This window comes from Branchiostoma floridae, chromosome 13 (genome assembly GCF_000003815.2).
Source record: "Branchiostoma floridae strain S238N-H82 chromosome 13, Bfl_VNyyK, whole genome shotgun sequence".
NCBI classification, from domain to species: Eukaryota; Metazoa; Chordata; class Leptocardii; order Amphioxiformes; family Branchiostomatidae; genus Branchiostoma; species Branchiostoma floridae.
In genome coordinates, this window is record NC_049991.1 from 20,617,227 (window position 1) to 20,631,375 (window position 14,149).

The 14,149-nt window shown below is 43.4% G+C and overlaps 2 protein-coding genes across 2 annotated transcripts; one reads left to right on the forward strand and one right to left on the reverse strand.

Moving 5' to 3' along the window:
- The first annotated feature begins 850 nt into the window (after positions 1–850).
- LOC118428644 lies at positions 851–10,893 on the forward strand. The gene is made up of 14 exons (XM_035838752.1): positions 851–1,008; positions 2,430–2,571; positions 3,331–3,457; positions 3,972–4,070; positions 4,446–4,539; positions 4,819–4,890; positions 5,202–5,323; positions 5,749–5,841; positions 6,397–6,608; positions 6,940–7,195; positions 7,751–7,905; positions 8,327–8,437; positions 9,101–9,180; positions 9,801–10,893. The coding sequence occupies exons 2-14, from the start codon at positions 2,440–2,442 to the stop codon at positions 9,808–9,810; spliced, it is 1,563 nt and encodes a 520-aa protein (XP_035694645.1). The 5' UTR covers positions 851–1,008; positions 2,430–2,439; the 3' UTR covers positions 9,811–10,893.
- Positions 10,894–11,415: 522 nt separating this feature from the next.
- On the reverse strand, positions 11,416–13,740 carry LOC118428645 (NXPE family member 3-like). The gene is made up of 4 exons (XM_035838753.1): positions 13,715–13,740; positions 13,242–13,416; positions 12,733–12,913; positions 11,416–12,380 (listed from the first exon to the last, which is right to left on the reverse strand). Exons 1-4 carry the CDS (start codon positions 13,738–13,740, stop codon positions 11,938–11,940), a joined length of 825 nt encoding a protein of 274 aa, XP_035694646.1. The 3' UTR covers positions 11,416–11,937.
- Positions 13,741–14,149: the final 409 nt, after the last annotated feature.

Sequence of the window (14,149 nt, forward strand, 5' to 3'; positions counted from 1 at the left end):
AGGATTCGCGTATCGGGATATATCCGGATACGGCGTAAATCAGGATATATCCATTTGCGTTCATACTAGGATTAACGAATCCGGATATGATTATTCGTGTCCAAAATAAGATCCGGATATATCCTAGTTACACCATCTGATGCTGCTTGGTGAAGTCAAACTTAACTCTTAAGTAGCGTTTGCTTTGGTGTAGCATGGTAAACGAGCTGCGTCGCGCAGATAGATGATGCCAACGCCCGAAATGAACAGTAGAAAAGTAAAGAAATGCAACCAAAATGAAGGAGTGTTTGCACGGCTACAAGTACACGTCTTCACACCTTACTAGAAAACTTGAAAATGATCTTCATTCTTAACTGACCGTTCTAGAATGTTCTTTAGAACAGGAGTTCGTACCTGCGAACACCTACTACGCAGCCCGTTGCCTCATCCTTACCATGCTACACCAGGCAAACGCTACTTAAGAGTTAAGTTTGAAGTCAGATCCGACAGTGAATCCGGATACGTGAATCCTATTGCGTTCATACCAGGGTTCACCCCGCAGCGAATCCGGATAAATCCACCTCCAGATGTGGATTCGGCGTATCCGGATATATCCCATAAAGATCCGGATTCGGACCGTTCATACCAGGGTTCGCGAATCCGGATTCACCACGAATCAGGATATATCCGGATACGCGAATCCTAGTATGAACGGGGTGAATGTGTTTCTCATTTGTGCCACTGTTTGTATTTCCTGGAACATCACCCAAAGTTTTGCTAGTTTCCACCAATCAGAGCTCAGTAAATTGTTTATTTATTTTCGTACGTCACTGACGGGAAAATATTTTGACCAATCAGCGTTCAGAAACACCGAGCACCGCGACCTCGCCTGTCAGATTTCCAAGAACTGCTGGAGGCGGCGCACGCATCTTGAAAAGCTCCAGGATTTCTTTGAATTTTACCCAATTTGCCAATTGTTTGAGTTTGCTTTTTTACCACACCCCTTCCTTGAGCATCCAGGGACACAGGGTAAGGATTTTGTTTTGTAAAATTGTTGTTTTGGGGTTGGTATTTTGATGAGAAAGTTTGTTATTTTAGAGGAGCGGGACCGAAGTCAGAAAAATATTTTCCTCTTGTCACAGAGTGCAGAAAAAAACACCTAGCTGTGAGTCGTAACACTAGCATTTTTCTCCTGGTAAAAAGGTAATAATTGTGGATATTTGTAACTTTTAGAGCCGAGTTTTAGTCAGTGTTTTTGTTTTCCATCGCTCCAGCCGAGTTCTTGCACGAGCCAAGCTTGCCACAGATGGAAAGACTTGGGGAGGGGGGCGAAAATTTATGCATCTTGGCACGGCCTGGCTAAGTGATTTATGGAGCTTTGCATTTTTTAACGCCATTGTCATTGTAAGGAATGTTTTGTTACAGTCAAAAAAGTTTCCGTCAGTGAGTTTCAAAGCTCACAATTTTGTTTTGTTTGTGGCCTTTTATCTTATGCCTGAAACATTGGATGAACTTATTCCCCGAAAAAGATTTTTCAGCGTTTTTTTTTTTTTTTTGGCCCGAATATTTGCCAGTAAGTAAATTACTTACTGACAGTATGTTATCTTTATAGGACGTTACTAGTATCTTTATACACCCGACAATATGGCACCAACTTTTTTTGGATGTCCAGTTCTCAGTTGTTATATAAATGGCAATATAGATATGCTATCTTTTCTCAGTTTGAATTTACAGACGAATGATGTTTTTGACGAAGCATGATTTGATGAGGAAAAGGAAACCACCTTTCCTTGTGTTTATGTGTCATCTGGAGTTAATTTTTGCCTAATTGTTTGATGGTTACTTCCAGATTTTAGAACCCAACAACAGGAAAATTTGGCCATATTTAAGCTGTCAACTTTTGTTTCTTCCGATATTGTCCCTGTGTACATTTTTTAGCATAATGCTAAAATTAAAACTAAAATTAACAGGCAATTTGCCTGTTAATTTCAGTAGGAGCATTCTTTAATCATTGTCAGATTTAAGATTTCCACAAATTGCAAATTGAATCATTGATATGTAAGTATTTATAAATAGAAAGTTGACCCAAATGCAGAAAACTAGATATGATTTCTCAAAGACTCCCTAACTTATTTATTTGCAGTATGGTACCGCATGTTGCCAATACATTTCAGAGCTGACTTCAGGACTCCTTCCTCAGTCCTTGTTAGACAAAAAAAATTACTTGTTGGGATGAAAAAAAGCTTTCAGTTTGAGTAAGAGATAAGCTCATAATAACTTATAAATTGACAAACAATGAGTTGGGTGGAAAAATATTGCTGAAGACAGCTCTGGCCTTGTGAATCAAACTTTTTCTACAGAAAGACTTCAAAGAGAAAAGATTTGATCACCTCCAATTTATTGCATGAAAATGGAGGTGTAGTATAGTGTTATTTCTGTTGTCTCGTCAGGTATTCAGCCATGACTAGGGTCTGGGGAAAGTACAACACCATGGATGTGGTGGACCCGAATGAAGAGTTTGTGTGTCCGTACGACCCCGTGCATGTCATCCGAGCCTCCCGCATGCCTTACCATCTCATGAAGTGTCGCAGGGTGAGTGAAAAAACAAAGTTTTGTGTTACTTTCCAGTTTTTTCATCCATGGTCAGGGCCTGGGGGGAGTACAACACCATGGATGTGGTAGATCCAAAGGAGGAGTTTGTGTGTCCGTACGACTCAAACCACAAGATCCGGGCCTCACGCATGCCTTGCCATCTCATGAAGTGTCGAAGGGTGAGTTAGAGCTATTCTCCAAGCACTTAAAGCAGATCCTACGGTAGCATAAGATAGTATCAAAAGCCGGCTTAGGAGTGTGTTTCGCTACTGAGGCTACAAATGGACACCGTTTACAGACTACACTCCTTGGCCAGTTTGGTACTATCTTATGCCACTGTAGGATCTCCTTGGAGATTAAGTTGGAACTAACCTGGGCTCCAAGAAGCAACCGACAGCCTTCACCAGATTGGTAACACTTATTAGTCTGCTAATCTTGTGCGATAAATATCGACAAGGTACTGGTGTTATCCTCCTTTGTGCTGTTCTTTAAAGGAAGGTTAAAATGAACTTATTGTGAAGATGAAGTTCAAAACTGGTACCTGGAATAACCAATGGCATGCAGTATCATAGAAGATTGTCTAGCTATCTGTCTGGGGATAAAGTAGAGTAGACAGAAGGTTTTCGACTGTTCACTTTAAGTCAGTCCAATGTACATGTGTCTGTTCAAAATTAGAGTTTAACCAAATGTTTCAGAATGATTTCTGCCAACACAGATGAACTTTTGAACTAATACTCAACCTTTCAATCGTAACCACAGAACTATGCCCACAACGACATGCGCACCTGTCCGTTCAACGCCCGCCACGTTGTCCCGATCGGAGAACATCGCCACCACATAGCGAACTGTCCCGACAGGAAGGTCCTGGATGTTCACACAAGCCAAGGTACGTCCTGATAGTCTGGTTCTGTTTATAGTAGCTCTGCTGTTCATTTCCTTGATTAAACATTTTCTTGTATCTTCTTGTCTTGGAGTACAACACTATGTTATTGGAATACAACACTTTGTATTCCATATCGTCTGTCGTACCAGCCAGAGGGCTGGGACTGAAGATTATGTGGAATACATAGTGTTGTTTTATACTTGTGTTACTTAAAGATTTGTGCAACTTCTTGCCTGGCTGGGGTCAAATTTCAGGTAGCATATGAAAGAGGACAGACTGACAATGAATGTGTCTATTCAAGTTTAAAAGCTACTAGTGCCCACCCGAAAAAAATCAGATTTCAATTCAATTTGTGCTATAAGGTGAAAAATGCGGTGTCCTGGAACAAAGAATTGTATCTCAATTCTGTCGTCAGAATCTGGTGTTGGAATTTTTGACAGCATGCTAACATTTCTTCATCAAGGGTATGACTCACAGGTGATGGTGTTTACAGATGATGGAATTCTTTACCTTACAGAAACTGAGGACCAGGATGGAGGGTACTTCAAGGGGTGCACTGCTGTCCCAGCCTACAACTCCTGGGAGGCCCCTCCTCCAGAGGAGAACTGGGAACAGGGTGAGTCTTAGGTCAAGTGTATGTCTCAAGGAAGGTGAAATCCATCTGAAGATCATGTGATCTGAAGGTCAGGGGCCTATCTGAAGTCAAGTGTCTGTAGATTGCATTCCTTAATGGCCTTGGAAAAATTCTGGTTCCGATGTATGCTATGACATTTCCTCTGGACAGCCTTATAGGGCCAGTGCCCATTGCCTGCACAATAAAGGTCCTCATCCATGTAAACACAGAACGTGTAAATGCACCTGTTTATTCTAGTGATACTGAACAAGAGTGACAAGACTCACTCAAATTGCCTGGCAGTAAATCTCTGTTTTGTATCCATTTGTAGTGATAGAATTGTATTTGAATAGTTTTCCCTTGTGTTTCCCCACCCAGAGGCAGAACATCACAATGCAGCGGCAGCAGCAGCAGCCCAGTCCCACCAGGAGCAGGAAGCAGAACAGGAACTCACTGCCAAGGACCTCGCCTTGTAAGTCTCACTTCTCTTCCAAAAGCAAGTAAAAATGTATTCCTATAAAGTTGAAACTGATTGTAGTGAAGGACTCAAGGAGAAGCAAGCTTGGAGACGGCTCTCAATCTTGTGTTATCTTAGTTAAGAATGGACTGTCCCTGTACCATTACATATTCAATTTATTAGTAGATTTAGCACTAGTGCTATTGGCTTGGATAGACAGAAGTTTTTTGTTTTTGTTTTTGCCAGTCATAGCGGAATTTAAAAAAAAAAATATTTGTGTTTTATTTGCTGTAGGATGACTCCTGCACAGAAGAAAAACTACAAGAGGAAACTGAGGAGGGAGCAGGAGAAGAAGGCAGCGGAGAGGTAAGGGATAGTTAGCCTGGGCACCATCCAGGTAGTAGTTCGCTGTCATGTTCGCTTCTGCCAGCCATATGGGGAACTGTACATTCAGACCTGTTGGTATGACATCAGTTAATGAGCCTCGCAATAAGCCCCTGTCAATAGGCCTTTGCACTGAATTAGACCTCCTTACTTTTAAAATCTTTAACACTTGTAATACATGCAGTGAGTTCCATTCTACTGAATTTCTATGGAAGATTGTATTTCTTACCTATTCGTTTCCCTGTAAGACATTCCTTCCCACCTGAACATTTCTGTGATGTGCTTTACCACAGTGCAGCACAGGCGAGCGGATCCAACTCCACCAGACTGAGGATCCCCCAGAACTTTGGTGCTGCGGCCTGCCTTCCTCCGCAGCAACCTGCAGTCCAGCATGGCATCCAGCCGGCTCAGCCAAGTCAGTCTGGTTGTTACCTCGTGTTTGTGTGTGAATGTGTGTGTGTGTGTCTGTGTGTGCACTTGAGTGTGTGTCTCACTGTGTGTGTTTGTCAATGTGGATGTGTGAGTGTGTGTGCGTGTGTCTGTGTGTGTGTGCATGTATGTATTTGTTTCTTTTTCTGAGTGTGTGTATGTTTACCCCATGTTCCTCACGACAGTTTCTGGATTTTCTGTCATTTGGGGTGAAGTCAGTCTGCTTTGTTACTTAATGAATATACTACAGTGCTATAATCCACTTCGAAGTCCTTTTTTCCATATCTTAGATATCTCCATTTCTATCAAGTATGCGGATATAAATGTGTTTAATCTTTAGATTTTTAATCATAAATGTTTGCAATGCTCGAGTGACTGGTTTTGACTGTTTCTATTTCTTGCTGTCCCTAGATAACTTGACGTATTCCCTGAGCATGGGTGGGGTCGGCCGGGGCCTCCTGATGAGTCAGAGGTCAGCGGGGCCTCCTCCAATCAAAAGGCCAGGTAGGTAACTTTACCCTGACCTTGAAGTATATATCCATGATCTTGTCAAGACATAGTTTGGAATCCTGACGTACCTGGGCCATACAAACTTGCTTGACTGTATTACATATTCTGTAGACTCCAAAACAATTTGTGGAAGTTTAGAAGCAACAAACATTAGAACCTCTGTCTGGGAAAAAGGTATGATACACACAGGAGATATCTCCTCTTCTGCATGCTGTTTTTTTCCTGCAATTCCCCTGTGCTTAGACTATTGAACTTAGTTCTGGATACCCTAAGCCCCTTGAGTGGTTAGCGGCCCTGCCTCTGCAACTAGTAGTAGAAACTGTGAATTCAATTTCTGCAGTGTTGCTCACCCAACATGCACGTTACTGGAAATGGTTAAGCCTTAGCCCACTGTTCTGTTTTCAGTGAATCTGTAAATACTGTACATAGTGTCTGTCTTCCCTGTCACTGCCAGAGGAAGATTAATTTTTCAGTGAGCCAAACTGGATCAACACTTCTTAAAATCTCTCTTTCAGTTACACATGTTTGACTATATTTTATTCCTTCCAGGACCAAGGATTGCTGCCAACATCTTCGGGAACTCATCGGCTGCTGCGCCTCCCCAACAGCAGCCGATGAGTAACGGCCACAACAGCACACCAGGCCAGAACCAGATCCTAACCAATGGCCAGGCTGGCGCAGCAGCCCAAAGCCAGACTCCCCAGAGCCTTACCAACGGGCATGGTGCCCCACCTGCACAGCCAGCAGCTCCACACACCCAGGTGCTTACCGTTGGCCACTTCTGTAAATGCAGAAACATTCGTGGTTTAATGTTCGCAGTTTTCACGGTGACCACTTCACTGCAAACTTAAAACCACCGCAAACATTTTTCCATGGCAAAAAAGTCCCTTTTCCTGCTACCATGAATTTAAATCCCTGTGAACTTAAATGCATTTACTATATCACCACAAAAATGCGTAAACAGAGATATACAATATGATATTATCATGTCCTGTTCATTTATCTACCTATGGAGGTCAATGTATATCGTCAATGGAGGTCAATTTATATCGTCATATTGTCTTGCAATAAAGTTCTTTTGTAATACCACAGATGCCACAGTACCAAGCAGTTACGAATGGCCACAGCACCAATACAGCGATGGGACAGATGGCACCCACCCATGCAGTAGCTAACGGTTACGGTCACAGCACCGGGGTGTCTCCGGCTGCCATGGCCCCCCTGAAGACCCAGCCCCTGTCCGATGCGGAGCTGTTGATGTGCCTGGGGCGCGGACGGGGCCTGTCGGGGTACAGGCAGATGATCCAGCCAGCCGTGGGGCACCCTGCGGCCAGGAGCGGCTCCAATGGTAAAAACTGGCTTTCTTCTTCTATGTCAAGAACTCTGTAGCTTTGGCAGATTTGTACCTGGTCTTAGGAAAATATTAGATTTTTTTTTCAGAACTTAGCCACAGCATTTATGTATGTCTAACCCTAAGCTAGAGATAGGGAAAACAGATGATAAACCAAATAGTGACTTACTTGTAAGTGAGTGAGGCTAGTTTTAGACAAAATATGCAATGAAAAGCCATTTATTTCAAGTGCACGTTTGTTGTAGAATGCTTCCTGGCTTTCAGAGTATCAAGCGCAAACTAATCATTGAATCGTCTTCACAGTGTGCCATGCAGACATGTAAGCTTCTATCCTTTGATTCTAAAGTTGGGTACAAAAGGGATTAATAAAACATGATACTAGCGAGCCGTTTTGCACCCATTCCTGAACGAAAAAGCATCCTGCTTTGTCCTCAGTTTGAGTTTTGACTGCTACCTACATGTTATATACAGTAAAGATTTTCATGAATTCTTGAACAATGTCTTGCTCTTTACAATGAATTGAATTCATTTCTCTTTTCATTATCCCCACAGGGAGCGTACCTGAGCTGGAAGGCACAACAAATGGCCACAGCAGCCCCCATGCTGCAGGAGGGCCTGCCATGAGCGACTCCGCCCCCCTCCCCCCTCCCCGCTTTGACTCCCCCTCTTCTTCTGCCTCCGACTCACAGACTGACCTGTCCGACGAGGTGGGTTTATATTCTGTTTGGGCATCTTTGACTTAATATTTTAAATGCATTTGATTTTGCCGTAGCGGGAAAAAGGACTTTTCGCTGTGGTTTTAAGTTCGTGGTAGCACCATGCACAGTAGTGTCGTAGTAACCATGGAAAAATGTTCGCGTTTACCATTAGTTCCTGACCGCCTGCATATAAATATTAATGAGCTTTCCCTTATATATGCGAGATCCCTTTTGAAAACTGAAAGGCCTATTTATTGGCTGACAGCTGGTTTGTGGCGATGCACACAGTAACTGATGGTATCAGTTGAGATAGCAGAGTACAGACAAGATGCGGTTTGCTGGCATCGTTGGATGTCTCTGTGTAGGAGAATGTGTAACTAAAAGAAAATCAGTCTTCTCCATAATTTATAAACCTGTTCACCCTGTACAGAAGGTAGGTGATTCTAAGAAGAAGAGGCTTTACAAGCTCCAGAAGAAACTAGCCCAGATCGCCTCCCTGGAGGCTAACGCAGGCCAGGGGAGGCAGCTCAGCGACAAGGAGGTATGTCTTAACTTTTTGCTAGTGATTGGCACAATTCCCAATCTGTATAGCGCATTGTAACAAGTCATCTTTGTTTGAAGCCTTTTTGATTAGGTAGATTCTGCTGAATGTTTCAGCAGTTACAGGTTACTAAATTTCTTCTCGTGTAAAGCGCTACATGTGTTGGCCTACGTACTAAGTAGGGACGGGGTAGGGACATGACATGAGTAGATTGGTTTGGTTTGACTAGGATCTCCATTAGTGACTGATTGTCTTTGGTACTGCTGTACAGTGAGAATGGGTGTATTATAGTATTTCTAAGACGAGAGAGAAAATATCTTAATCGTATTTCTGTTCTGGAGAATAGTGGCCAGGTGGTAGCACCTATTTCTTAAGGTGATGGCCGTTTAACGTCTGAGACAACGACGTTAGTGTCAGTTTGCAGGTGCGGCATTTGGGCCGTTCTAATAATTGATTCTAGAAAAAAATTGGAGTTGAGTTCAGGAATTGTAAGCATCCAGACGTGTTTCTTTGTTGTCCGTCCGTACTTCTTACATTACTCCCTCTGTGACAAACTCGTCATAGCAGTATTAAAAAAAAACAAAAGAACATCCACACCTCCTACTGTACTACACTCTGGTTTACAAGTGATCTTACTCATTAATTTTCTGCCCTGCCCCACAGAAGGCGAAGGTTCAAACAAAGGCAGCTCTGCAGGCGGAGCTGATGGAGCTGGAGTGGCAGCTGCAGGACCTGGGGCTGGGGTGAGACTTCCTTTCTGTCTCTCATTCTCTCACTCACTCATGCACTCACTCACTCAGCAACTACAGGACCTGGGGCTGGGGTGAGACTTTTCTTTTATCGATCAATCAATCAATCATGTGCATCAACAATGTTTTACACTGTTCTTGGACACAGTTTGATGCTCACTTGAATGAGGAAAAAGAAATGGATGATGGGGTGAATGTTACCAGTGAAGGCACAGCTTTGACTTGTATCCATTTTTTTTTACGAAGACACTAGGAGAGCATGGGAACATTGCATCTACTACACATTTAGTTTATTTTGTTGCCATAATTTCAACCTGAATCTGTATACCTGCTACAACAGCCCTTTGGCTGCTACAACCGCCCTTTGGCATAACACATCAACGTCTGCATCTGTATAGTCGGTATATCTACCCTTCAGCATAACACATAATCTTCTGTTTCTGTATAGTCGGTATGACTGCCCATCAGCGTGATGCACCAGTTTCTGCTTTCAAATCTGCTCAATTGCTGGTATAACCACCTTTTGGTGTGATGCACAGCTGGTATGTCAGTGTTACCCACCTGTGTTACTGCACCTTAAGTTAACATTTCTTCTCATTGTCTATTTTCTGTAGGGAGAACTGAAGCTTTGAGGGAAGGAAGACGTGCCAAAGAGCCAAGAGTCTTGTGACTTGCATAAGAAGCAAGATTGTTGCTGAAAGCAGCAAGACTCCTGGTGACTAAACTCGTACTTAAGGAGGTTACGTTTGTTTGCATGTTACTTTCACCTTAGTACAAGTCTAGGGTAATGTGGAAAGGGAGGTTGAAGAAGCCTCGAAAAAAGAAACGAGTTATTTGTTGCTGAAGTTCTTGTTTTTAACCCTATTCGTTATGTCATCAATGCACACCAATGACTTTCTATCGAAGACATACATTTTTTTCCAAGAAAATTAACAAGAAAAAGAGAGCATCTTTAAAGCAGCCATGCAAAAGTTGCATTTATGTACTTTTTATTTCTTCATGCATTTTTTTTGCTCTTTTTTGGTATGATCGACCACAATATATTTTTTGTTATTATTAATCACAGTATCTGCATTATGAGAAACGGAAAGGAACTTGGTGTAGCTTTTTATATCTTGTAGTACTTTGTGCTATGTATGTATATGCATACTCAAACTAACACATACTCACACTACATAGGATGTGTGTCATCCATCAAAAGCATTCCAAATCACTGACTTCAAAGTTAATTTTGTGCTTGTGGCAAAGTGAAGACTTTCTCGTTAAATTCAAAAAACGTGTGGTTGAGATGAGATCATTCCAGTTTTTTGTTTGTTTGGGTATCTGTGAATGTTGGTCGTACTCCTTTTCCCTTTGATGAAAGTGAACAAAGCCAAGACAAGTACAGACACATCAAAGATTTACACATTTGTATTTTCAAAAACGCTGACACCACGATATAACGAAGAACATCAAAAGATTGTTGCCATTTAGGGAATATTTCCATTCTCAAACATAACTACATGTGCATACCCCATGTGATAAGGAACACAGTTCCGTTAGGCAGTACACTATGTTGGGTATTTGAGTAATTCTGCATCAGGGTTGTAGTCAAACATATTCTCATGTGGATAACAGGTTCGTTTTTGTAACTCAGGTAACAGGTGTTGCAATGTTTATCTCTTCTTGTTTTGCATCTTTTGTAAATAAACATGGGAAAACCCTTTCTTTCGAGTTTATCTATGTATTTCACTTTCAAGATTTCTTGACCTAAAAATAAGTAAAATCAAGTTGTCATACTCAACGAGGAATGTAAAGATTTCAGTATACAAATGTAAAATCTGAGGTAGGTGGCATTCTCCAAGTGCAATTGCATTCTCTTTAGTCCACTTGTCCTTAGCAATGCCATCGAAACGGCGTTGGCGTCAACAATGCTTAACATTAAGTAATCCTTTCTATCTATAAGAGGTAATTTCAAACACTTTCCTGAGAAAAAGTTGGTGCAGGCATTTGCAGATGCTAACAGTGAGTTGCCTTTGCCTTCCTTACTCCAGTGGGCAAGTGTATGACAACAACAAGGATCGTTGATGGTAACCTCAAAGCAGTCTATAAGTTGCTCTTAAAACTTTTCTGAATGAAGTTGACACTGTTGTTTCTATCTTGGTTGAGGCCAGGCCAGTTCCATCCATTGCCTTCCCAATTCCAATGGACAAATGTACGGCAACAGCAAGCAAATAGCATTGTTGGTAACCTCCTCGGCAGTCTAAACGTTGCTCTTAAAACTTTCCTGAAAAAAAGTTGACACTGTTGCCTCTTTCTATCTTGGTTGAGGCACTTGCATATGCTAACAGTTCCATCCATTGCCTTCCTTACTACAATTGGCAAATGTATGACAACAACAAGGATCGTTGATGGTAACCTCAAAGCAGTCTGTACGTTGCTCTTAAAACTTTTCTGAATGAAGTTGACCCTGCCTCTTTCCATCTTTGTGTAGGCACTTGCATATTATAGTAACACAGTTCCACCCACTTAATTTCCTGCTATAACGGGCAAACGTATGACAACAGCAATTCAATAGCGTAACGTCGTTGGTAATCTCCTTAGCAGTCCATAGGTTGCAAATGTACGACAACAGCAAGGCGATAGCGTTGGTGGTAACCTCCTCGGCAGTCTATACGTACTCTTAAAACTTTTCTGAATGAAGTTGACACTTGCCTCTTTCTATTTTGGTGGACGCACTTGCATATGCAACAGTTCCATCCATTGCCTTCCTTACTCCAATGGACAAACGTACGACAACATGAGGGCAATAGCGTTGGTGGTAACTTCCTTGGCCGGGTGCAGTTGTCGGACTGAGTGGTGGCAGGCCGTCATGTCCCAGATGTCTAAGAAAGCCACCTCCTCAAGTCCTGCCATGATTTCCTTGAGCCGTCTCCACATGTCGTACGCCAACCAGTCACTGCTCATCAGCACCTTGGACAGGTATAACTGGTCCCGTACGTTCGGGCTTCTGAACAGGACCAACGCTTTCGGAGCCCGTCCGTGCAGTTTCACGATTGCCGCCCGAACGGCCCACAGACGTGCCTCGAACTGCTCTATCGGGTCGTCCGTGAAGTGCGCCCAGAGGGACAGCAGGACGACCGGGTTGTCGCCGGCACGGATGGTGTCCAGCTCGTGGACGATCGTGCGAAGGTTTGCCAGCTCCACGTGGTGACCTGTGGTGAACAGGCCGTAGTTGAGTGGACACAGCATAACGTGAAGGGTTAAGTTATCCTCGCCAAAACTTAGTCCAAGGCTACTTAGTTGAATCTAACACAAATATATTTCATACTACTAGTATACAGCTTCAAAGTCTATATAGCCGGTATAACCGCCCTTCGGTTGTAAATACACCAGCTGCTCTGTACTGCCAGTATAGCCGCTCTACGACGCAACACATCAGATTCTGTATTGTGCTGCCGGTGTAACTGCCCCTATAGGCGTAACGCACCAGATACGCAGTACTTCAAAAACTGCAAACGCTGTTCATGAAAGTTTGAATGCCGTGCATAGGCGACCGTCGCTTACCTGCGCGGACGGGGAAGTGGTGGAAGCGGAACTGCAGCACCACCCTACGGTCTAGTTTCCGGCACACCGAGATCGGACCGGTCCACACGTACAGACTCAGCGACTCAGGGTACCGGCCCTCCACCTTGTAGAATTTACAAGTACATCTTACGGAGCAAGTCTCTGACTTCTCTTGATTAAGCTGCTTCAGTTTATTATTTTCTATTTTATTCAATACCGTTCCATCCTGGTCTGTTTTAGTGTGTCCTATTAATTTTTCTTAAGTAAATAGTAGAGTGGATTCATTCCTCAAGCCAACGACATCTTGCAAACTGCAGTCATCCATCTATACTATATACTGTTCATTTTTTTAGGTTCAGCCAATTAATCCTTGTTTATGGATTGTAGGTTACCATGTCTTCTGACCACCAATTTTGAAATATCAAAGTTGGGAAATCATATCCTGTTCGGATGCGATCAACAAAGCGAACTGGAGCTAGACTAGACTTTAAGCAGATGTGAACAAGAACCTCTTCCTTGTAGTCCTGACAGCGGTAGTGGTCCCTCCCTCCCAGCAGCGACTCCAGCTCGCCCGCCAGTTGCCTGCCCGTGGAGTCCCCCTGTAGTAGGACCGTCCTGTTCCGCAGGCAGGTCGCCACGTCAGGCCTGGTCAGCCAGCTTGCGGCCCGGCAGGCCGCGGAGTACCTGAAACAGGAAGGGAGTAGAAACAGGCAGAAAAAAAATATATCCTGACTCCCGGGACTCGAACCTGGGCCGCCAGCTCACAAATCCAGACGCTAAACCATTCGGCCAAAAGGCTTAAGCGCTTGGTGTCTTCAGTTTAGTAGTCGTTTATCTCTAGGATCCTCCAGCCTGTTCCAGGGCTGGTGTGGAAACCAGTGAAACAAGAGGGGCGAGTAGAACAGAAAGAAACACTATATACAAATATCCTGACTCCCGGCATTCGAACCGGGGCCGTCAGATTACAAACCCAGCACGCTACCGATGTCGCCAAAAGCTGAGAGCCATTTGGCAAGGGCGGTAGGTGGTACTTGAACCCCACTGTTACATACCACACGTCCCGGTAGAAGTACCCCTCGGACTGGGCGGGCGGCAGGTTCGGTCCGCACGGCGGCAGGTGCGCAGGTGGGCCGTGCTGGTGGAGGAACGTCTGCGGTGCGTCTGGAAACAACGTGGAAACAGCGAATGCATTCAATTATCTTCCCAGTGTCACTGACGAAAGATAGTGGATCCTATCTAAAACGTTTGACCATTTCCCAAATGATATCCTGCTGCTTGAGTAACTGCTTTTTGGCATATCTCATTACCTGGATGTCTAATCTTCATCGACGTATTCAATCTAAAGAGTCATTCGTTTCCCACGTGGGTTTTACCATTTCAAGGAGTTAACGACATCATGCTAAAATTTTAAACCTAC

Excerpts from the sequence above, each read along its gene's own strand:
- LOC118428644 (XM_035838752.1), top strand. The coding sequence starts at position 2,440 with ATGACTAGGGTCTGGGGAAAGTACAACACCATGGATGTGGTGGACCCG. Across the intron at positions 3,458-3,971 it reads GGATGTTCACACAAGCCAAG|AAACTGAGGACCAGGATGGA; the intron begins GTACGTCCTGAT and ends TTTACCTTACAG. Across the intron at positions 6,609-6,939 it reads CAGCAGCTCCACACACCCAG|ATGCCACAGTACCAAGCAGT; the intron begins GTGCTTACCGTT and ends GTAATACCACAG.
- LOC118428645 (XM_035838753.1), bottom strand. The coding sequence starts at position 13,740 with ATGGCTCTCAGCTTTTGGCGACATCG. Across the intron at positions 13,417-13,714 it reads CTCAGCTTTTGGCGACATCG|GTACTCCGCGGCCTGCCGGG; the intron begins GTAGCGTGCTGG and ends TTCCTGTTTCAG. Across the intron at positions 12,914-13,241 it reads GTCAGGACTACAAGGAAGAG|CTTAATCAAGAGAAGTCAGA; the intron begins GTTCTTGTTCAC and ends AAACTGAAGCAG.